This window comes from Ylistrum balloti, unplaced genomic scaffold, assembly GCF_031769215.1.
Source record: "Ylistrum balloti isolate Yb309-2 unplaced genomic scaffold, AGI_CSIRO_Ybal_v1 Utg371148, whole genome shotgun sequence".
Taxonomy (NCBI): Eukaryota; Metazoa; Mollusca; class Bivalvia; order Pectinida; family Pectinidae; genus Ylistrum; species Ylistrum balloti.
In genome coordinates, this window is record NW_026782629.1 from 447,476 (window position 1) to 471,592 (window position 24,117).

Here is a 24,117-nt window from a genome sequence, read left to right on the forward strand (position 1 = left end):
TAGAGTTGCTTACATTGATCAAATATCACTTTTTTCTCATAAATATTTGTTGACATCTGACATTAATATATGATATCTCCATGGTACGTTAAGTTTCGGTACATATTACGTGTGAAATTTAGACAGCAGAATATGGGCTGATGGATGAAAGAAAATCATATGGTATGTTTTATTTATATAACTACATTAATTACCAGAAAAAAAACGGGATAAATTGCGTTTTTTTATATTAAAAGAAATGCAGCAAGACTTTCATGGATAATAAAATCTGTAAGTATTTCCCTGTCTGAAGAGTTTCGATGAAATTATCAAACAAATGTTGTTTTCGCCAAAACTCCATTCACGAACAACATATATAAATAGCTATAACATCAATAAATATTTAACTGAAATATTTTCTTCCTGCAAGCTTGGCAAAAAGGAAAACAATTTATTCAACATAAAAACATTTCTTTGGCATTCCCAAGGATGTTTTCAAACCATACCTGTTTTGCGATATGAACTGCATACAAAACCAGAAACAGGTCAATCGTGGAATGTTTGCAGGCGGCAGCACTAATATATATTCATGTGAAACTTCTATATATGTATAACAATATTCTTCGCTAAAGAAAGTTTACTTTTTCTTTCTGGGGCACCAAATATAAACATTTCTTTCTGTGCCATCAAAATGAGCTTTTCGTTCAGTGCCACAAAATGAACATTTCTTTTTGAGGCACGAAAAGTGAACATTTCTTCCTGTGCCACCAAAATGATCTTTTCTTTCTTTGGCACCAAAAATGAGCATTTGTGTCTGTGCCACCAAAAAAGGGAATTTCTTTCTGTGCCACCAAATTGAGCTTTTCTTTCTTTGGCACCAAAAATGAACGTTTCCTTCTGTGACACCCAAAGCGAACATTTATTTTAAGTGCCACCTAAACGAACTTTTCTTTATGTAGCACCAAAAATTAACCTTTCTTCCTGTGACATTCGTCAAGGCTGCCGTCAGGTGCCCATCACGTGTTTTCCCCTCGTCAAAAGTAGTGTCCCCCACACCTACCTGTGCCGGTGATACAACCGGGGGTATATATTGTGTATGTCCTTTCCTTATCGATTGACAACTGTGTACAAACCCTTGTCAGGTTCTGTGTAAATACAATGAAGATAAAGCACTACTACTCCTGTCGGTGAGTAAATAGACAGACAAGGTAAAACAAGAATTGTGAATGAAAATATAAGTATACTACATATTGTACAAAACGTGTTTATACTTAACCTCTTTTATACTGTATTTCCTCCAAAAACAGGAAGACAACAAGTATTTCACAACTTGCGAACATCACCAACCACAACATGAAGACAATTAACCCTCCGATACTTGAACAGCTAACTACGTTATTGTATATGTACTAATATTATGTAGATGCATTGTAAATAATGTAACTTCTTCAAACAATCAAGTTGATCTATTATCCTGGAAAATTCATGCGTGATATCCACGGTATGGTATTTCAGTGTGATGACACTTTCAAAGTGTCCATCAGTGGTGCCACTATTCGTGAATACAGTCTTCCATATGCGCCTGGCAGTAAAAACTACAAACTCTTGGAGTAAACCTGAACTGATATGACATACGTTAAGCAATAACGTCTTTGTAATTTGATAACTGTTTATGTATTTGTAACCCCGTTTTTAACACATTTTACAATATTGACAGGAGATCAAAGGGTTTTTTATAACTTGTTTTTTCATTTCTGGAGTATCAAGATCTGGTATAACGGATACTGGTGTTATTTATCATATAATTACGGTAATCTGGGGGACACTGGTGTCACCTTGACTTATTTACCAGGTAGATTTTATTACCTCATCACCTTTACGATACTTGACCTAAATCTACTGAAGGAAATAAATCTCTTTTTTTTCAATGGGTCACTGTTTAAGACGTGTATAGCTCAGTATAGAGTCCTTAAAAACGTTCCTTAGATAATATCTACTAGACCAGGGTCCCGCGAATTATATAAACATGTTTACAATTCACATCAAGGTACCACACTATCACATCTTACTATAATTTACTGTTTTTTTGCGGGGTTGATATTTTCACGACTCCATGGGCTTTTCTGTCGTCGTGAGAGACTGTTCCAGATCTATCATTGTCGTGTTATTTCGCGAAAATTACAAAATGTCAATGTCTTGGGAATGAAAATCCAGACATTTTAAATAAAAAACGGAAAAGTACGAAGATTTGCATGAGTTATCAGTGAGTATCCTTGAGTGTGTTTCCTCTGATACCAATCATGATGTAAGCTATTTGTCTTTGAAACTCTTGTCGTAAGGTCAACGTAACATATAGCGTCCTTAAGATGACATGATTGGTGTGTACAAAACCTTTAATAGAAATGATATGATAAGGCGGCATATTACCTTAGATTCATTTTTAGAAAACATTGAGCACTGTCCCATTTAAACAGTAATGACGCAGAAAAGAATAAAAGTTCTGATATAGATACTGAAAAAATCATTAATTTTCGCAGGGGATTTATTTTCATGATCCACAATTAAGATATCCACGAATTGATAAGAAGATAAAATAACAAGCTTTATTTATTTTTTGAAAACCATGAAATGTGATCTCCACGAAAATATATGATTTAACAGTATTTGATAACATAAAATAGTTTCATTCCATGATACTAAATGCAACACTTTAAAAATTTAGGGCATTATACTCTGTGACTCTTTGCCCGTACCGTATCATGCAGTGCTGATACAATCTTGAACGAAATTTTTATTGAATGTTGAGATGGTTAGAATTGTTTCGCAAATTTTTCTATTAAGTTTGTTAAAACCGCGACGCAAAATCGAGTTCATTTTGTTTTATCTGGTGCTAATCACATTAAAAATTTCGTTATTCTTTACCTGTAGATTATTACGAAAGTCATCAAAAACATAACCTCAAATATTCGTTTCTAAAAAAACTGACATTCTTGACACAACTGGTACCTTGTATACATTCTTTCTTTTTTTCCTTTACCTTTGATAAATTTACGAAATTTATTGACCGTGTTAACCTGCTGTTGCTCATCTTTCAAGTCGTTAGACATAAACTAGGATAAAAAAGATTTCTGCGATATGTAAACATGTCGATTAATCCCGATACACTATTCAACCGCGTCTTCCTTATCTATTGATAGAAGTTGACTGCGATTTTTCAAACAGCGCTGTTGTATGCCCGACGATTTTATTAACTTATAAGAACGTGTTGATTGTTCTGATAAACGTACTAAACAGCCATAACAGCCACACCCTGTTAACGGAGGTAACGAAATAACTTTTTAAAAATCTGCTACGATCTGTAAATTTATATCTCCTATCTGAGTCTGCCACGGGGCACAATTATGTTCCGAGTTGATCCTGTTTTGCATGAGATATCAGCACATATTACGTTCTCTCTTGTGTAACATTAAAAGAAACGTTCAGTAATTCCAATCATAATATCGATGAAGATTTTGTGGAATTGTATACTGTTCGGATTTTATTGTCCTGTTACATTTATCTTTAAAATGGACGCCGTCTACGATCTTTACTGCTGTTACAATTAATCTATATGATTCTTTAACACGTGATCAGATGAAAAATGCGAAAACGGTCAACGATCACCTAGCGTTGCGAGGCGATGTCCTTATCATTATTGGTTGTCTGAGGTGAGGGCACAGACTCGACCTGTTAGACTTAACAGAGGTTAAGTGACAGGTGGCCTATCCATCTGTGAATCAACTCGTGTCAAATGACAGTATATCAAAATGGTACGACGCTGTGCTTTTGTTGAAAGATTTTAAGAGATACGGATGACAAGCTTGTCAGTGAATATGATCTGTAAACCACTTCACACGTGGACAAACTTCAGGCCTCTTCATTTCGACATGTCCGTTTTCCCAGCTGAATTCTGGTAACAGGTAAAACGGACAATGGTCAAAGTAATAAAAGACTTCTTCAATTAATATTCACTCCACTGAACCAATGTAAACGACGAGAAAACAAATACGACACCCTGTCGAATCCCTCCTGTCAAAGATGGAATGGACGAGCAGAACAATACATGATATTTGCTTAACCTATATATTTCCAATTGAAAGTGGCAGAAGGACAAAAAACTTTTTTTCTTCAAGATCAGTAAAAGATCAAAATGCTCATTGAGCATCTGGTAGACATATAAGATTGGAATACATGATTCTTCAAACAATCGTGTAAACTTCCTAGATAAATAAACCACACAGTATGCAGTACACATTTACTAACAACGACGGCCCCTACGGATACGAGTGTTGTTAGACCGTACAATTGTCTGACCATGGCTGTGTCAGACACCCTAAATTGTCGGGTTTAAGCTGTAACTGCTATTGATTCAGAAAAGTGTCCAACAGCCAAGGAGATAATACGGCGCCCTGCCTTGTACCTAAAGACAGACATTAAGTAAGTAAGAAGATTATTACTATTATTTGTTTAACCTCGTGGCTGTATAAATCAATAGTTCCGTCTGATCCAACTTATCTCCCTTAACAGAAAGGCAAGTGGTTAAAATTACCATCAAATAACCTTTTAATTTTTAACTTAAATCATTATTAAAATTTAATAATCAGTATTTTTTTATTACTGACAGAGTTGAAAAAGTGCCAAGTGCTATGTGGCAAAAATCCATTGAACAACCAGGGATGTAAGAATATCAGAGGCCGAGACATTGTTAAAAAGAAACATCAAGAATTATAGAAAATATCAATTCTATGTGTGAACACATCAACGTATTATACCCTTCGAATACTTCAATGATGGAGCAAACACGAAAAGAAGAGAAAATGATGCTTGGGTTTCTGCAGACCTGTCATTTTCCTGATAAATCTAAACGGATGTCCCGACGTCGTCAGTGCACTGACGTTTGTCGGTGAAACGATATCTGGACGCGGAGGAGTCACAGAAACGGGAAACCTTTCAACCAACCAACCAATCCCTACAATCGGAGTCCCGTTCTCTGGACTCTACTTCAAGTCTATACCAAAACAAATATTACGTAGACAAAAAAACAGAACGTAACCTAGGTCAAGTGGTTTTGCAGTTTCATAACATTTTAATATCACAATCGATTTATTTACAAACTAAAGGTAAAAAGTATATTAGGTAAATATTGATATAGAAGCTTCTTCACCCCTTAATGTACAACAAACGCTTACACCCAGATGTTAATTATAACGCATACATAGGGACAGAGGAAGACAGCTTGACAGAACGGTAAAACAAATACCTCTTTCTCAGCAGGTGTTCATTGTTATACAATTGACGCTTTCGTTGATCAATGTTACAGACATGAGGTGACTTGTACTCCACGAGGAGAAAAAAAATCTCGACAAAAGATGTTCAGAACCACCAGCACAAACAAAAAATCATTCCCCTCAGTGGCGATAACTGTCATCCTACTAACACGGAGACACGTGGATGAACGAATCGAAATTATGTTTCAATGTTCTGTATCGAAATTTCATATGTTACGGACCTATAAAATTTCATATGTTACGGACCTACCGATACTAACACATGATAAGTTATTAAAAACGTGCCGTTTAATGTTACGAATTCAATCTAAATGACTATTTTTATATCTGTTATGATTTATACTACCACAATTAAGATGTGCACATGTATACTGTTATCCCTCAAAAATTTCCTATCTTTGAAACATATCAATATATTGTTTTGACGGACGCAGTATTTATTGAAACATCCGATAAAAAAGGTTACTGGTGATATTTTTGTTAATTTAAGAAAGTTCCTACATAAGTTTGCCAGAGACAAATTACATGATAGAAGACATTTTTTCTCTCTTTTTTTATACGTTAATTTACTAGTGTTTCTGTAGTCTGTAGTGTGTGCGAGCGACTAACACCGTTGACTGATCGCAGTGCAGCAAAGTCACCACTCGTCTGTCATTTCGACCTCCGTACGGGCTGATGCCCGCAGTAAGTGTGATTTTATGCCCTATGATCCTAATGATGATGTTGCCATGTTGGTATCGTCTTGATGTTTTTGGTTTACTGCGATGAAGAACATAAAATATCCATATTAGTGGAAATGTTTTTCATTTTCCCTGTTTTTATTATAAACTTTAAATGTTTTTTTTTTTTTTATGCGTGCTGCACCTAACGTTGTGACTAAAAGCATTTTGTGAAACTGGACAAATACACATTTTCCTATCGTTACTGGGTTTACACAGACAGAAGTTGATAATTCTATTTCAAGTGTTTCTGTCCAATAAGTGATCATATTCAGAATTTCATATCAAATATGTGTCATTATTTTTCGCGGCAATTAAGGCCCGATTAATTTGTAAAATATAGTTTTTGTTACGATTCGAAATACGTAAATGACGATGACTATAAACACTGGGATGAAACGTACCGAAATTGGCCTTGAGTGATTATATTTCTGATGTTGGCGTCAGAAAGTGGTCCTTTCTACGCTTTTCAGATTAAATTACCTAAAATTTGACATAAATATCACCTTAATCAGTGTTCAATACAATAATAATAGCATTAAACGAAGTATTAATTACATATAGTGACCTATATATTGGAACTCGACGTGTACTTTCGCGACTTTTTTTCGAGAGCACAAAAAAAAGAAATTCGTAATTAACAAGGAGGTAAATGACAATCCCCAACCCCAAACCCCCTACCCTCCACACACACAACCCGGACTCACCTATCAACTTACCAAGGTGAACTCAAACACCAAGTGCCAAGTTAACATTCATGGATGTGGATCAAAGGTCAAAATACAGAGCAGAGTGTTCTTCTGTTTAAACATGACACACCGTCAAACCCCCAGGTATAAAGTCCCTATGACTAAGAGGTAAAGCTCGGACAAACTTTTTCTTTGGTATAAGTTCAAGATCAAAATGTAGATCAAAGTGACCCATTTTCATACTTGTAAATGACACACAATACTATCAAGACATACCCCAAATATAAAGTTCCAGCGACGAGAAATGTAGGGTATAGACCCCGGGCAAACCTTTTCTTTAATGTAGGTCAAACTGTAGGTCAGAGTGACCTACTTTTGATACATGACACACTATCTTACCAAGGTAAAACCATACACGTGGTGTAGCATTAATTTTGAAGAATTTAGATTGTAAGATCTTAAATTCATATTAAATAAACTGTATAGGTGGTCCTTCTTCATATATTGGTGTGTAGTTTAAAATGGGAGACTTTCAAGTGGAAACTGGTATCTTTACTCTTTCCGGAATGATTTTTTTTAACGATATTTACTCTGATTCACAACATCAGACAAATGTTTGATCCATTTGTATAATACCCTATGGGTATATCATATATACACAAGTTAAGGCAGGCTTAAATATTTACAGCATACGTTCAGAGTGCTTTATATGCGAGTTTTTTTTCAATTAAAAGTAACCGACTAGAATTTTATGACCCGATACGGGGTAGCTTATTATAATAACCATACATGTACTTAACAGCCCTTAATAGAACGTCCCTGTCAGTAGAAGGGTTTCCCAGGTACGTGCGGTATAATTGTCGGATGAGATTTGGTGACAGCGCTGAAATCTCACACCAGGATGCAAGAGTATGATTAAATGTTTCGACATCGGGCAAATCCCCAGGGACAATTCATTGAAACGGAAGCGCGTATCATTTTACATATGGTTGGAAACTATTGAATAATGTCTTCATTTTGCAGACAATATGAACAAATCATACCTTCTGCAACTGTAGATGTGGCAAATTCATAAATTTATCCTTTAACACGACTTCCAGATTACTATGGAAAGCAAAAACGTCACAATATCGCTAGGAGATGTGTGTGACCTTTTTTGCTATCCTAAAAGTAAAGAGTTATGCATAATTTCAATTCTTATAAATTTATTCGGGAAAAAATGTGCTTTTTCGATAGTACAGCGGACACATATATGACGTCGACCAAAATAAAATTGACGTCATCAGATGGTTGTCATGTCATTAAAGAACACGTGCAATGAACCGCGAGTTACATCCGGACAAGACAAATTAGGAAGGGGGAGAAAAAGAGACAAAATTGACGCATGAGCAATAGCAAAACAGAGCCGGAATATCGAGAAAAGGATTCGACTTTCGTTGCTCCTTGCATCATATTTGATGCAGGTAGAGACAGGCGTAGACTGATGGTATCTCTCGAAACTCAAGGATATCCGAATGTTACCTTACTATCGATAGACTTTTTTTCTCAGTAAAGTACAGGCCCACTTGGTGTCGTCTAGAACGGTACTGGTAAGGTCGACTGAGAGGGCGAGAAATAGGGAGGGAAAGACTACACCTAACCGTTTGGCAGGTGACAATGACATCACATTGGCCTTATAACATAGACTGAGTTGTTCCATTCGGCAATATATTACAGGAGCGAGACAAGATCTCTGCTTTTTTTTTCAAGAAGAGATATCAAATGTAGTCATGAAGGTATATACTATGGACAACACCTTTTCAAATGTCTAACGATACCTCATATTTGTCAAAATTTGTCCCTTTCACAGACGTCTACCGCACTTGCGTTAACGTATGACTCATTCTACTGAATAAAACATTAAAAAATGAAATTTAAATCTCTCCACTTTCTGCAGGTCCATATATAACAGGTGTAAACAATGACTACAAAAGAAGTAGGTCAGTGTTACTCCTCGCCTTTTCATTGGTTGTAAACATGTCCTACTCGATAACATAGATTTTTATGAATGAATCTGTTTACGATGGTAAAGGGTTTCTATTGCTCTATAGTGTCCGCGTCAATTTCAATACACAGTAATTTCATTGTGATCTTTATCAATGTGGTGTAAAGCGACAGGCTAACTACACGAGGACAGACCGCGGAGGGATTGTCAGAACTGTCGGCGGTTATCAGGCCTATCAATCGTGCACAATGTAGTACTCAACCTGAATTTTAATTTCATGTTTTGATCTTTGAAGCATTACACTACATGTGTGTATATGAATAAGAAATACGACAAAGTAAAAAAAAACTTGTGCTGAGCAGAAAATAAATTTACAGCTTGGGTCCAATTACAAACCTTTAAAGCAACACGATCCATTAACGAGTTGACCACTTGGGGGGATGAGAAGTAAAAAAGTTTTAAGATTCATCTCTCTGAATCCAAGGTAAGTTTCTTAAATTCAGAGCCCGGATAGGATTAAATAAACTGAATATATCAGCAAGCGATGTTTAGATAATATCGTCACAGCGCTGATATTTTATATAACCGACCCCTTAACTGATTAACTGTATGTCTACATATGTTGTACTGGCTGTCCCCACTGAGTGATAGTAAAAGGTGACTAAAATTGGGATATCTGATCTTGTCTCCCTTTTGACTCTCGGCTGACCGTTTGGCTATGTAGTGAGGTCTTTAGTTCTGTCCACCTGACCGTTGCACTAACCTCGAAGACATAAGGAGACCGCCCTTGAATAGGCATTGATGTTGAAACTACGGTAAACTTGGTCAAAAAAACTATGATCTACAACGGATAACAATTTGGTGATTATCAGTCAAGGCTAAAAGTGAAAGTGTCCGTCACAAATGTGATATTGAATATTAGCACGGTTCAAAAATTACACTTGGCGTTGTTCTAAGATATCAGATATATGATAATTACGAATTACTATGAAGCTAGTGCATCTCCCAATTTTTTACTTTCGAAAACTTAGGATTTTTGTCAATCGCCCTTTAGGTTTCCAAATTTAGGTCATTAGCATCACTGACGAGTCCTAGAAGGTTTGGTTCTTTTGTATCTAACTTTTTGTATCAAAGGGTGCTATTCATTTGTGAGGCTTTTGTACATCAAAACACAACTGATGTACGGTATCACAATTCCGACTCTGATTAGATTATAGTGGACATTATACCATGTTTAAGCAAAGGTCAATTGTTGTATTTTACATTCTTTTATTCATTTGCCACCTACACCTAATTACATTCTTTTCGGACATCGGTCAAGGCTTCAGTTTTTATCGACACTCTCTACCACGCTTTATATCATAGGTTTGTTTGTGGTAATAGGTCAAGGTTATATGGTCAATAGTCCTAAAGATCAAAATTTATCCCTTAATAAATTAGCATGTGCACAAATGATCTTACGAGTCCCTCAATAGATTCAGGTCATGTCCACACCAATATTTCACACATCCATTGACCATACCAGTTAGGTTCAACATTAAAAAAACGTTTTGTATAAGATTTATTTGTCTTTACGGGATTCAACGCCTCGCAGCAGCCAGGGTCATATGGGCACGGGTGTCAGGAGGGACAATAAAACTAGAAAATATAAAGCACAAAAAGAGATCCCAGGAATTGCCATGAGACCAGAGATAACGAAGACTCTTCTGTCTCTTTGAGGTGGTACACTTTAGTTGCCGTATATTGTCATGACGTGGAATTCAACAGGTCCTGTTCTTAGGCTTCTAGGTGTCCACTAGACAGAAGACAACGGACAAACCACCTGCAATCTGAAAATGACGCCTGACGAGCGCATGTTGTCACTTTTAACAACATTTAAATTCATTAAGATTTCAAAGGCATAGTCTTTCCCGCTTATGCTTGTGTGTAACTTGTGGCCATAGTGTGGAATATATCAAATGTATCCGGTGGTTATCAGTCAATGTTCAAATGCCCCACTTCACATATTTTGAAATAAAAAGATGAATGGGGTACATTTATGTCGGCCACACTCAATTTGCTATATTTTTCGAGAATAATAATGCAATAATGGTGCCAATGGTAAGCCCCTTTAAAGAATTTAATAAGGTTGTCACTTGTATGGATATGAGGTTTCGCCAAATTGTTATAAAATGAACTCTTCAATGTTAACTTATACTATGCTTTTTTCATATATATCATATATCGGAAACCAAAACATACAGTAAGCATTGTCCTTAGTTTTAAATCATGTTTCTGTTTATTTACATCGGTATCGACCGAGTTTATTACCTTCAAGCAGGAAACCCGTGCTAAATTTAGTATTGACACTAGAAATTAAATATTTGTTTACGTACTTCAGAAAAAAAGATATATTACAAGAAACAAGTTATTTTCTGTTTACAAATTGAAACCAAATCTTTTTTTCAAAGGAAACCTAGCAGTGCTGCAGTGTTATTAAAAATATGCCTTCTTCGAACCAACTCATTATTTTATCAGCATAACGGATGATAAGTTTCTTGATATTTTTACTGCTGTTAAAAGGATTCAAAGAACCCCCTTCAAGAGAATTTGAGAGCCTGTCGCAATTGCAATATCCAACTGACTATTCACTAAAGTGTAATCATATTTTTTGGTCATGATAAATGACCAATGCAGAGCGCATTCATTAAGTAGCAAATGATATACGCTCAATGTGTTATAATGAGACTGTGTGCTGCAGAAAATTTATTTGATCATGGTGACATTTTTATATATTTATATTACCGAGTAATCAGAATACGTGAAACCTTGGATATGATACGCTGCAGACAATCAGAATGTCACGTATTGTTCAGCTTGTTTGTGGGTCGTATTGCTTCTTTTGTAAAACACAATGCATTTACTGTACAACGTTGTGAAAATAACACGAATAAAAAAAAATAATATCTAGAGTTTTTGTTTGGAGCACATGCACAGAAATTGCGATGTAATATTTACAGTTAAATTTGATTATAAAATGAGATTTTATCTCAACTTGCACAATAATTGTCAAACTTTCTATTTTGGATTTTTACCTTACACGTCACACTACATAAGTTAATAAAACTCTCCATTGTGGAAAAACTTTGACTTTTCATGCAATATACTATTAACCAAGTGGGATATTTATAAAATATTCATTTATGTATTTTTCATAAATTTTATTGAATTTGAATTAATATACTGAAAACAAGATCACACAAGACGTAAAAGTTTGTAATAAATTCGTTCTATGCCTTTCGCCATATTGTCTAATACATAAAGTCTCTGACAGGATTGATGAAACGAGCTCAAACATTTTTGATTTTAATGAGGTGTTGGCGAGGTATAAAGGCAAGATGCCCGATGTACCTGTATCGCTCACCTGGTATTCGATATTTATCAAAAATAGATTCGGTGTCAATATCACAAAGAAACAGCTTATACTACTCAGCTTTAAACAGTGACAGTTACGACATTTTTTTATCGTAAATGTTAGTTCTTTTTTATTCGAAATTTGTTGAACTTTGACCTAGAATAACCTTTCCACAAAATCCACCCGCTTCTCAGACTTTTGGTTTACCAGAAGACTACATGATTTCACAAATTCGATCCATGTGACCTTCAATATGGTTCAAGGTCATTTCTTTTCGCAAACTGTCAGCTAAATACTATACTTTTGCACCTTTTGGTAAGTCAAAAGAAGTCGTTTAAACATTTTGCTTTTTGGGTGTGTTTTTTTCACAAATTTTACCCCTGTGACCTTGAATATCGATCAATGTAATTTGTCTTCGTAAACTTTGTCGGTCTTGTCCCAGCAACCCACCAGCAAAATACCATGACATTTGGTCTGCTGTTTATTGATAAGAAGTCGTTTAAACGGGAAAATTGAAGCCAGTTGCCTCTCCACGGCTTAGCTAACTTGGACCTTCGGGCCTGGTTAGCTTAAATTCTTGACGAGTGTCATAAATCTGATATGAAATGGAAACACATGCAAGAGTCTGTTGAAGTTATGAAATCACTACGGGAACTGTGAAGAAATTAATAAGCCCAACCTCGTTACCTGGAACTCATATAACTCGAAGATCATGTTAATTTCGAAGTATTCCGTCAGTCCGGGTCAAATATCACACATAATATTCGAACCCATTTAAATCGAATAGTCAGATAACTCGAAGTTTACCCCACAGTCCCGTCGACTTCGAGATAATGAGGTTCAACTGTATTTTAAAAGACATGTTTACTGACAGAAATAAACATTTACTAACCTTCTATTTAACTATTGTGTATTAAAATAAAAAGTATCTTGTAAATCCGTTGCAGGATAAAAAAAGAACCACAGTAAAGTGTATGATCCGGAAATTTTAATTATATTCAGGACAATTGAACTGGAGGTCGATTTTAAACTACTATAATTTAAATGGAATTTACTCTCAATAACAAGACTCAAACTACACTTATCAAAGTTATATTTGGAAAGGAATGTTAATTAAATATGAGTAACTGCTGAATGTGTATTCATGATATTTAAAATACCAGGTCAATAAACTATGTATTAATTACGATCGAATTTATTTAATAGTTTCCGTGCTGGGTGGCAAACAAAACCAAGGGAGATAAGCGTCTACTGTACCTGGATTTTAGGTCGTTGAAGTATGACTCATCGCGGGGACAATGGTACCAGGAACTAAGTTTTAAGTCTCGTTAGCGTGAAATGCATTTTGTCAAATCGTTTCAAATTAATTATTTTTCAATTTGTAGATATACAAACAGTTCTGTATTAGGATCTAGTGTTGAACTCTTACTCCGGGGACAGCCACACAATGTAGTTAGTGTATCTCTGATGATAACGCTATTTTATGCGTCATGTGGATAAGCTTGCTACAACTGTTTCAGAGAAACACAATTACGTCACATGAGCTGTGAGAGGTCGCCCGTTCTTAACAAATGTGTAGTACATTTTGGGGGAAATTAATCAAAAACACTTCCTTATGAACTGCCATTTCTGATGTATCCTTAAATTCATTGTTTTCTAACCAGGCTTAATTTTAAGAGAAATAATTCAAATTAATAACAGTTGTTACTTTATATTACGTTGTTCTTTCAGCCATTCGCTTACGTAACGTACACTCAACGCTACAGTACATAGACTTTAATCTTTTAACTAAAATTGTGAAACATATTTTTTCCTAACCGTTGATCTAAGGGAGAAATATCTTGGAACATCCATGTTCACTTGCACTGAGAATTTAACTGTAGCCAATACCTTATCCACAGTGATAATAGACCACCCATCTCAAACTGAACAAGCCCATTGGCAGATAGACTAGAGCTGAACAACTTCCGCCTGAGTTTCCAAAATATCACGTCTTTTCCATCAATGATAAGATGATACTTAGTGTCGCCGGGAGCCCCTCCTTGTAATATTGTTAATCTGTATTACATTTTCAGCAATAGTTTAGTATATATTATATGTAATATATAATTTGTATAAAAATGATACAAAATCTAAGTATATCATATTTTCCGACTGAAATACAAGTACAATTTGTGGTCAATATTTTAAGATGGTAACATTTAATGGAAAACAGTTGTTTGTTCCTTTGGTAACTATTATTCATAAATCAGAGTTTATTTCCGTTTCGGTCTCTAGTGTAAACAGAAATGAAACCACCTAGTTCCGAATGAAAGAACAATTAGCGATCAAATAGTAATTATATATCCGTGCACAACTACTTGGTTTCCAATAAAATTGATTAATATCTCTAGTTCCAATTGGACATAAATTAAATTGTTTTTTCATATAAGTTGTAAAAAGTCTTATCGCCATATTTGGTCAAATAATAGCTACATGCATTAGTATCAATAGGACGTGATGCATTTCTTATTTCATTTCAATATAGGTTCCCAGTAATTTCCATTATGCGTATGAATAATTTCTAATTTGATAACACTAGCCTATGAAAAAAATAAAACAAACTTCAGTACAACAGCATATGCTAGGTCACCAACACAAGCTGTATGTAAGACATCGGTTTACACTACCAGGCCTGATGTTGAACGGCAGTGATTTGAAATGGATCACATGCATGGAAAGCAGGCCTCCTAATGTTATCAGTAATACAGGGTGGTGATTTCGCTCCGATAAATTTTACTCGTACACACAGATAAATATACGTTTATATATTTATAGCTTGCGTTTTTGAATGAAGTATATCTACATGTACAAACGTAAAACCAATTACACTGCCAGTACAGGTGTCGAGGGCACAAGTTACCTCACATTTTCACTGTGTATCGCTATATTACATCTCGCCAGACATATGAATCATACATTGTCAAGGTCGCTATTTTTTGTTCTCGTTATATTTACTTTTCATTTATACATAAACCGGGCCATCCACATCAAGATAGTCACATTAAACTTTTAATCAGAGATCTTTTATGGGTATTAATTACGCTTAAAATCAAAATAATTAAAATTAGTCATCTTAAGATAAGTAACATGTTAATCATCTCTATCGAGATATTGATGTCATAACAATGGGACCTAGTCCTTGATATACATAGTAAATAGGTCAATACTAGTCTAACATTAACAATTCTACGACGTACATAACTTTAATATTTAAACTGGTACAGACAACGTGAAATTGAGGGAAGGTTTGACAAGCAAAAAGGAAGGAAAGGAAAAAGAAAGATATATGGTTCAGTCCAATGTGTGGAGGAAAGGAGAGAGGGAGAAAGGGAAAGAAAGTGTGGTAAACTAAGAGCAGTATTGAGAGGGAGGGGGAATGAAGAGAAAAATGAGGAAAGACGGGGTGAAATATTGAAAGTGCAGAAGGAATAAATGGAGGAGTCGGAGAATGAAGCTGGTGGCAGGGGTTAGGAGGTTGGAAGGGAAGAAAATATGGGAGAGTTGATAGGAGTACAGGTAGGTGAACACTGGTTAGTGGTTAGGCTGGAGAATATACAGGTACACAGGTAGGCAAACCTTGGATGTTGCAGGAAGAGAAAAGGAGAGAGGGGTGGAAGGAAGACTGCTTGACAAACCTTGAAAATCGGAAGGGAAGGTGTTTGGGAAAAAAATGGCGAACCCTGGAGATTGTAGGAAGAGTTAATAGGAAGACAGATTGACAAAACTTTGAAGATTGAAAGGAACGATGGTAGCAATCAGATTGGCGAATCTTTGAGTATGGAAGGAGAGGCGGTATGAGGATGGGTTGGCGAATCTGAGATTGGAAGGAGAGGTGGTACGAAGACGGGTTGGCGAACCTTGTAGATTGGAGGAGACAAATGAGGGTGAGTTGGTAAGGAGGCGGAGATATCGACGAAATAGGTTTAGAAAATGAAATATTTAGTTCTTTGATATCTCACAGAATTTCATTGTTAGAATTTTTTCCAATATGAAATAGAAATATGCTAAACAGTGTTTTAACATACAATGACGTAGACAAAACTGATGTAGTTATATTTAATTGGATAACTAGTGTATACACAAATGTCGAAACTTTCCCAAATAAATTGACGATATAATCTTCTCGCGACAAATGTCACGTCCATGATTGACAGACAGTAACAGATCTCCCCTATTATCACGAAATTACACAGGAAGAGAGCACGCCCATCCTTTTTAAATCGTTACGAACATCACTATTAAATAAAATACTAACTAGATCTGATTAAAAACAAACTTGTTTGTAATAGATATATACATGTGTAGTAGAAATGGCGACGAATGTAATTCTCATTGCATTAACCTGCAATGTAACCTCGTCTATAAATAAAAAAAATACCCAAACGATCTAAACATAGTTAGCTTACACTGAAATTAACCTTTCCATCTCTGAACAAATATTACATGTATCAATAAAAAAATAAACGAAAACTTAAGTATGCAAATTGCTTGCATTTGGAGCGGTTAAAAACATATTTGGATAATGTTGTCGATGAAGAAATATTTCAGAGTTCTTTCTCGTTTTGATCGTACGATGTCTTGCAACCAAATAAAGGTATTTTGTTGTTAATATAATAGACTCTAAATGTTAGATTCAAATGTGAAAATTGACATTTGAAAACTGAAATCATTGGAATCAATTGCTGCAAACCATTTGAAATTAGCATAAATTCTCTATATTGACTTTTAGTGTTATACGGTAAAAACAGTGAGGCATGTTATTCGAACAATTTGTACAACACGGAAACGAAGATTAAACACACACAGCAAATACATCTAGGTTACAATGTAGAAATGAAAAGGTCAACGGATGTTAAATAAATTGCCTTGTGTTAACAAAACTTGGATATCGCCTGAACGTGAACGTCATAAGATTGGAAATTAACATTCTACAATCGAACTTAAGCTTAAGAAATTAACAGACCAGGTTAAGAATGTTATTGCCAAGTGGTATTAGTAAAGAGCAACACACAGTAAAATGAACTGCGTCACAAATAAATATGATAGATTTAAGAAAATACTGTACAGGCATCAAGTATTACGATCATTAGGTATTAGGCTGTTAAACGACTTCTAATAAACTTCAAATCCAAGTGCACATGGACAAAGAAAATGACTAGTGGTCATTAGACTAAATATCGTTAATGATATAAGTCATGCTAAGCTAAACACAACACCAAGTATTAAAGAAACGTTGTCTTAAAATAAATCCAATAAAGCCTTTAACAAAATCCAGGGCGCTGATAAACTAGATCACACGAGGGTAAAAATAACATTAAAAGGTTACTTAGTAGCTTTTTAAATACCTAGATAAGTGTAACTAAAACAGAGTAATTCATAGTGAGTGAAGTTTTACATCAACCGAAGATGCAATGTTGACAAACGGAGCGGCATTCTCCCCTCACAGATACTGACTGCAGAATGCACGATTCTTTAAGTCTGTGTGGTAATAAACTGATACAAACACACACTTATACGATCATTAACTAGACTCTATTGTGAAAACATTTTTGTATTTCTACATAAGAAAACCCGGGATTGCAAAGGACGTGTATAAGGTACATCCCTTATGTGTGATTTCCACCGGTTGGTTCATATCTTTTTATCTAAAGTTTGGGGGGGGGACTAAATAATTTACACGGGAGATATTCAGCAGAGTAAAATGTTTTCTATATAGTATATTTGCGATTTTGTGTAGGAAATAACAATTAAAAACTTTTGAAATATATTATACGGTAGCATATACCGTACAGATGCCAGGTACAAATACAAATAATGATATTTAAATTCATATTTGGGTTTTAGTATGTATATCTTTAATGTAACATTTTTTCTTATAACAATCGTGATACAGCCGAGATTAACATACATGTGTCGTTCTTGTTTGCCATGACGGAAGAGCTCGAGGGAGTAGACAAGAAAAGTCGACAAAAGCATTTATTTGCTATAGGTAATGTAGACAGCGAGTATTGAATTAAAACAACTCATGGTTTAATACTCGTTGAAACGGCCTTTACAAGTTTCTAAGGTTTCTTTAAGTAAAATGGCTCAGTATCTATATTCATCGTTGAAAATACTTTAATTTTGAACTATAAACGTCACACGTGATATCAGCAGCTACATTTCAAGACGTTAAAAGTGTATGCATAGTTTTTAGATAAAACGACAATATCTATTTTGAATATTTAACACATTAAATAAAATGTATTTCCACTTCTAAAAAAATATATAATGCATTGCATGCATTCAATATTACTTGAATTAATTTCAAATTTTATTTAAACGGGAAACATTATATACTATACAAACAAATATTTAATGAATTCAAAATGTTTCATACAAAAAATGCTATCTTAACTCTAGCAATAGACTCGGTACAATAGGTGCGCCTTAGCGGACTGCAGCTCTCTTATGTAACATTAGTACCCTGTATGCTATCCGTTGTGGATTTGTTTACATCATAGAACGTTAATGTCCCTCTAGAAGCCGTGATAACACACCGCAGGACCTAAAGAAACTTAGACGACAATATTTACGAAAAACAGAATCATTAAATAGTCTATGTGACGCGCGATATCAAAGATTTGAGAGTGCACTAGATATCAGTATCTGTTTCATGTCAATGTAATCCTATTTATTGTCCGTATATATTTTATATGACCCACCTGGCAAGTTAAATGCAATTAATAGCACATGCATCTTTCAAATGATTTACGTACAGACTAAAGACAGCATCATAAACACTGAAAATAAAGCTAGGAGATACTGCATTGTGTCAACCTCAACTTTTTATGAAAAGGACGATCACTTGCCTATAATTATTACCCTCTATATCTACCACCTGTCTATAACTATTACCCTCTATATCTACCATTTGTCTATAAATATCACCCTCTATATCTACCACTTGTCTATAACTATCACCCTCTATAAATATCACCCTCTATATCTACCACATGTCTATAACTATCACCCTCTATAAATATCACCCTCTATATCTACCACTTGTCTATAACTATCACCCTCTATAACTATCACCCTCTATATTTACCACTTGTCTATAACTATCACCCTCTATAACTATCATCCTCAATAACTATCACCCTCTATAACTATCATCCTCTATATCTACCACCTGTCTATAATAATCACCCTCTATAACTATCACCCTCTATATCTACCATTTGTCTATAACTATCACCCTCTATATCTACCACTTGTCTATAACTATCACCCTCTATAACTATCACCCTCTACAACTATCACCCTCTATATCTACCACCTGTCTATAACTATTACCCTCTATAACTACCACCTGTCTATAACTATCACCCTCTATAACTATCACCCTCTACAACTATCACCCTCTATATCTACCACCTGTCTATAACTATTACCCTCTATAACTATCACTTGTCTATAACTATCACCCTCTATAACTATCACCCTCTATATCTACTACCTGTCTATAACTATCACCCTCTATAACTACCACTTGTCTATAACTACCACCCTCTGTAACTATCACCCTCTATATCTACCACTTGATTATAACTATCACCCTCTATAACTACCACTTGTCTATAACTACCACCCTCTGTAACTATCACCCTCTATATCTACCACTTGATTATAACTATCACCCTCTATAACTACCACTTGTTTATAACTATCACCCTCTATATCTACCACTTGTCTATAACTACCACCCTCTACAACTATCACCCTCTATATCTACCACCTGTCTATAACTATTACCCTCTATAACTACCACTTGTCTATAACTATCACCCTCTATATCTACCACTTGTCTATAACTATCACCTTCTATAACTATCACCCTCTATAACTATCACCCTCTATAACTACCACCTGTCTATAACTATCACCCCCTATATCTACCACTTGTCTATAACTATCACCCTTTATAACTATCACCTTCTATATCTACCACCCTCTATATCTACCACTTGTCTATAACTATCACCCTCTATAACTATCACCCTCCATATCTACAACTTGTCTATAACTATCACCTTCTATAACTGTCACCCTCTATATCTACCATTTGTCTATAACTATCACCCTATATAACTATCACCCTCTATAACTATCACCCTCTATATCTACCACTTGTCTATAACTATCACCCTCTATATCTACCACTTGTCTATAAATATCACCCTATATATCTACCACTTGTCTATAACTATCACCTTCTATAACTATCACCCTCTATATCTACCACTTGTCTATAACTATCACCCTCTATATCTACCACTTGTCTATAACTATCACCTTCTATAACTATTACCCTCTATAACTATCGCCCACTATAACTACAATTTGTCTATAACTATCACCCTCTATAACTACGATTTGTCTATAACTATCACCTTCTATAACTATCACCATCTATAACTTACTCTTGTCTATAACGACCACCCGTGTACACATACCACCCGTCTTATAATTGACCTACCACATGTTTTTCAATGTAATCCGTTTACAACGTCAATCCCCGTGGGTAGAGAGCAAGAATTTTACCAGATGTCCTATTGCATGTTTGTAAGAGGCGGCTAAATTTGAAATCTTCGAAACATTTCGAAATTGAAAATTAATTTCTGTAACATACGTTTTCCCTGTGTGACTCCTGGCCTTTAGTTAAACTATTGACTTGGTATAGAAGGAATTGTCCCTAGCTGAACCAGGCGTGTACCTGTAAATGGTATTAACTACTCTGTGCTTAACGTTTGCCAGTAAAATGTGACTAAACGGGGCGTTCTTATGGTATGTTTCAGTATGTTGCACTATAAAGTTAGCATCGGTTCCAAATTATCGCAAAGACTCTTACACGAACATATCGCCGCCTCCCCAATCCTAGAAGTCACTTGATATAAGCCTGAAGACTTTCCGAAAATGAGAATAAATGAGCTCAAGACGTAAAACAATATAAAATCAAACCAAGCTATCTCCTACCTGTCTATCACAACCTGTTGCTATATGTATCACTACACAGCATTCACCACACGTCCGTAACTACAATTTGTCCGGAAACAAGGCAAATATACCCTAGTTACTCTCTTGGACTTAAAGGTTTTGGAAGTTGTCAGAGGTCGAGATTGAAGTTTCAGTGCAAATTGTTAGGGTCATGTCGTTTTCTAATTCATTTCTTTTTCAGATTTTAACGTATTACTGTCATTGTGCTACCTGTTGCCAGTAATTATAATTTAATGGTCTAACAAGCGTTTGGGTGTTAGAGAAAATGTCTCCATAACACCAACACACATCGGGTTGAAATCGTGTTTATTAGGCCTGATCAGTCGAAATATTGATATATTCGTCTTGAGGGAAAAATTAAGAGTCATTTGGGTTTTTTTACAGGCTTTTAGGAATATTCTTCAGCTCAGGAGAAACAGTTCCCTTTAGGAAACTTTAGGAAATTTACCGATAATCGTTAAAGAATTGTGCCTAAATTTCCCGTCAGTCTCTACCAATCACATATTTATAAGAGTACTTTATATCTATAACTACCGTCACCAGAATTCTTCAGTTACCACCTGTTCTTACAGTTACCTTCTATAGCTGCAAATTGTCATTAAGTCCAAAGACCAAAGTCCAGTCTGCAAAAATGTAGTTCTACATTGAAATGACATTGTTTATATAGAAACTCTCGCCGTTCGGAAAATACAACTACACATACATATATTGTATTAGGTATCATCTGTATTAAGACAAACCGTCACTATAGACAGACGCCCGTGTATTTCACCCCCTTTCAAGTTGAGATCTCGTTAAACAACACGCACTAGGTGAAGAAGAACCAATCTTAAGGACAGTCCAGGTCGATTTTATCTACTTGGGTTAAAACACCTCTGACATGTTTGTTTGTTATACATTTCAGCCTAAGCTTTAGAGTGATACGATGTATTTCATGAAAATATTGTATAATCCATCAATGCATTTATGACGTAATTCTTGTATATGAAAAAAACGACAGACGGTAAACACAAATTGTCACATGTTGTTCAGACGAGTACACACAATGATATTAACTTTAGATGAAACAATTCACGTTCAAAGTATCGATAACGTATTTTTTGTCAATATTTCTAAACCTCCCTCTCTCCCGGTCTGTCTTTCTACTTTCACTTTATCGTATCGTATCATTAAATTGCAAGTAAAACTGTGTTATATTTGAAATGATGTTAATTGACATGAAAAGATCTTAAATAATTATCATACTTTTATATACTGAAGTGATATATAGGTCAGATACAGGGATATGCTCGCGTTCATACCTTAACGGCACATTATAACGGGTACCAACCTCTACTGGTTTACCAGGTATGGCCGTCAGAATTCTACAATGAACATATAGGTTAATGTTCTCTTCCTTATCGACGTACGAGGATACTGAGTACGATAATAGAAGAGTCTTTACTGAGCTAAACAAGGGTCAAAAGTACTCAGGCAGTGGGTGTTCGAGTAGCGGACGATAGAAGAAGAATTATGCTCGTTTTGAGTAAAACATGCCGTTTTGATGTCAGAAGCTACTCGAATGGCGACAGCTAGAGTATGACTACAGGTTCAAAGACTACTCGATTAGTGGGCAAAAGATTAGAGTGGTATACCATTTCCGAGTAAATTACCAGCATAGGATGCACAAATAGCCAGTACTAGCTGAAAGTACGTTAGTTAAATAGTATGTCTCGGGTTCAAACGGTACTCGAGTATCGAGTGCTAGATAGGAACAGGGTAAATTAGAAAACATTGTAAAAGGGCAGGATAACTCGGGTCAAACTAACTTGAGAAGGAAAATGGATCAAAGCTCACTTCCTATGGAGGGTAACAGTTGTTGCAATTAAGCATGTCTTGGTGCCAGATGGTAAACAAATGAAGTACCAAAAGACCCCTGGGCTAAATGCATACTGATAGGGACCCCCCTGGTTCAGATTGTAGTTGGCCAAGGAGTGTCAATAGACCCCCGGTTCAGATGTGGTAAAAGACTGAAGACCCTCTCGGCACTCCTCTGCTGGGAAATTTTGTCTCCACATCTTAACCAACATGCCACATATTCAAGAATTTTTAACAGGACTTCCATTTATCTATGAAATCTATAGGCTGTTTAATATATACGGGTCTATCTAATGGTATGCGCATGCAGAGCATAATTCTCAAAACAGGATGATATAGTATCACTAGATAAACAGACTGATACTAAGAAAATGTATTTCTAAAACTTTTAATGTAACCAGGCGACGAAATAATTTATTTTACGGTGTTTTCAATAATTGTGCAGAAGTATGTTTACAACACATACTGGCTTAAACAATCAAATTATAGAACATACAAAAAAGAAAAATCTAATTGTTGTAGTTTATGATACAAAATTCAAATTCGTAATATTTATGAAATAAAGCTGTACGTTACCATAAGGATAGTGAGGATTCGAACCATGACCGCCTGAGTAGACGCCGATGAGGTAAAATCCACGGAGGATAAGAAGTATCCGATCATGGTGGGTTTTTTTTCTTAAATATCACAGTTGGAAGATGAATGTTTAACTATCCAAAACACGCTACAAAACTTCACATGTTTTTAAAATTCACACATTTTTTCACTGAAATTTGTCAAAAAAACCGTTGAATTTTAAAAGCGACGATAAACCATCCTTCATGAGCACATCTCGCTATGAAGATTGAATTACGCCATATATTTACGATATCGTTACCCGAGTCGGGTGAATGCACCTGTTTGGCTATCCTTGCATTCCTGTTCATACATGGTCAAGCCCAAATCTGACCGATGTCCAAGGATTAACGACAATAGGTATTGTATAAGCTCATTTTACCTCCAGTGCAGCAGAATGTAAACTTGAGTTTGTTTATAACCAGCACTAGACACTTTATGGACCTAAAGTCACATAGATAAAAATATTACA

General features: G+C 35.4%; 1 protein-coding gene across 1 annotated transcript in view; it reads right to left on the reverse strand.

Moving 5' to 3' along the window:
- The window catches only part of LOC132561127 (A disintegrin and metalloproteinase with thrombospondin motifs 18-like), an 83,096-nt gene extending 59,403 nt beyond the window's left edge, over window positions 1–23,693 (reverse strand). Inside the window, exon 1 of the mRNA XM_060225857.1 lies at window positions 23,607–23,693. Coding sequence (XP_060081840.1) covers window positions 23,607–23,693 — 87 coding nt within the window. The remainder of the gene's footprint in view (window positions 1–23,606) is intronic.
- Window positions 23,694–24,117: the final 424 nt, after the last annotated feature.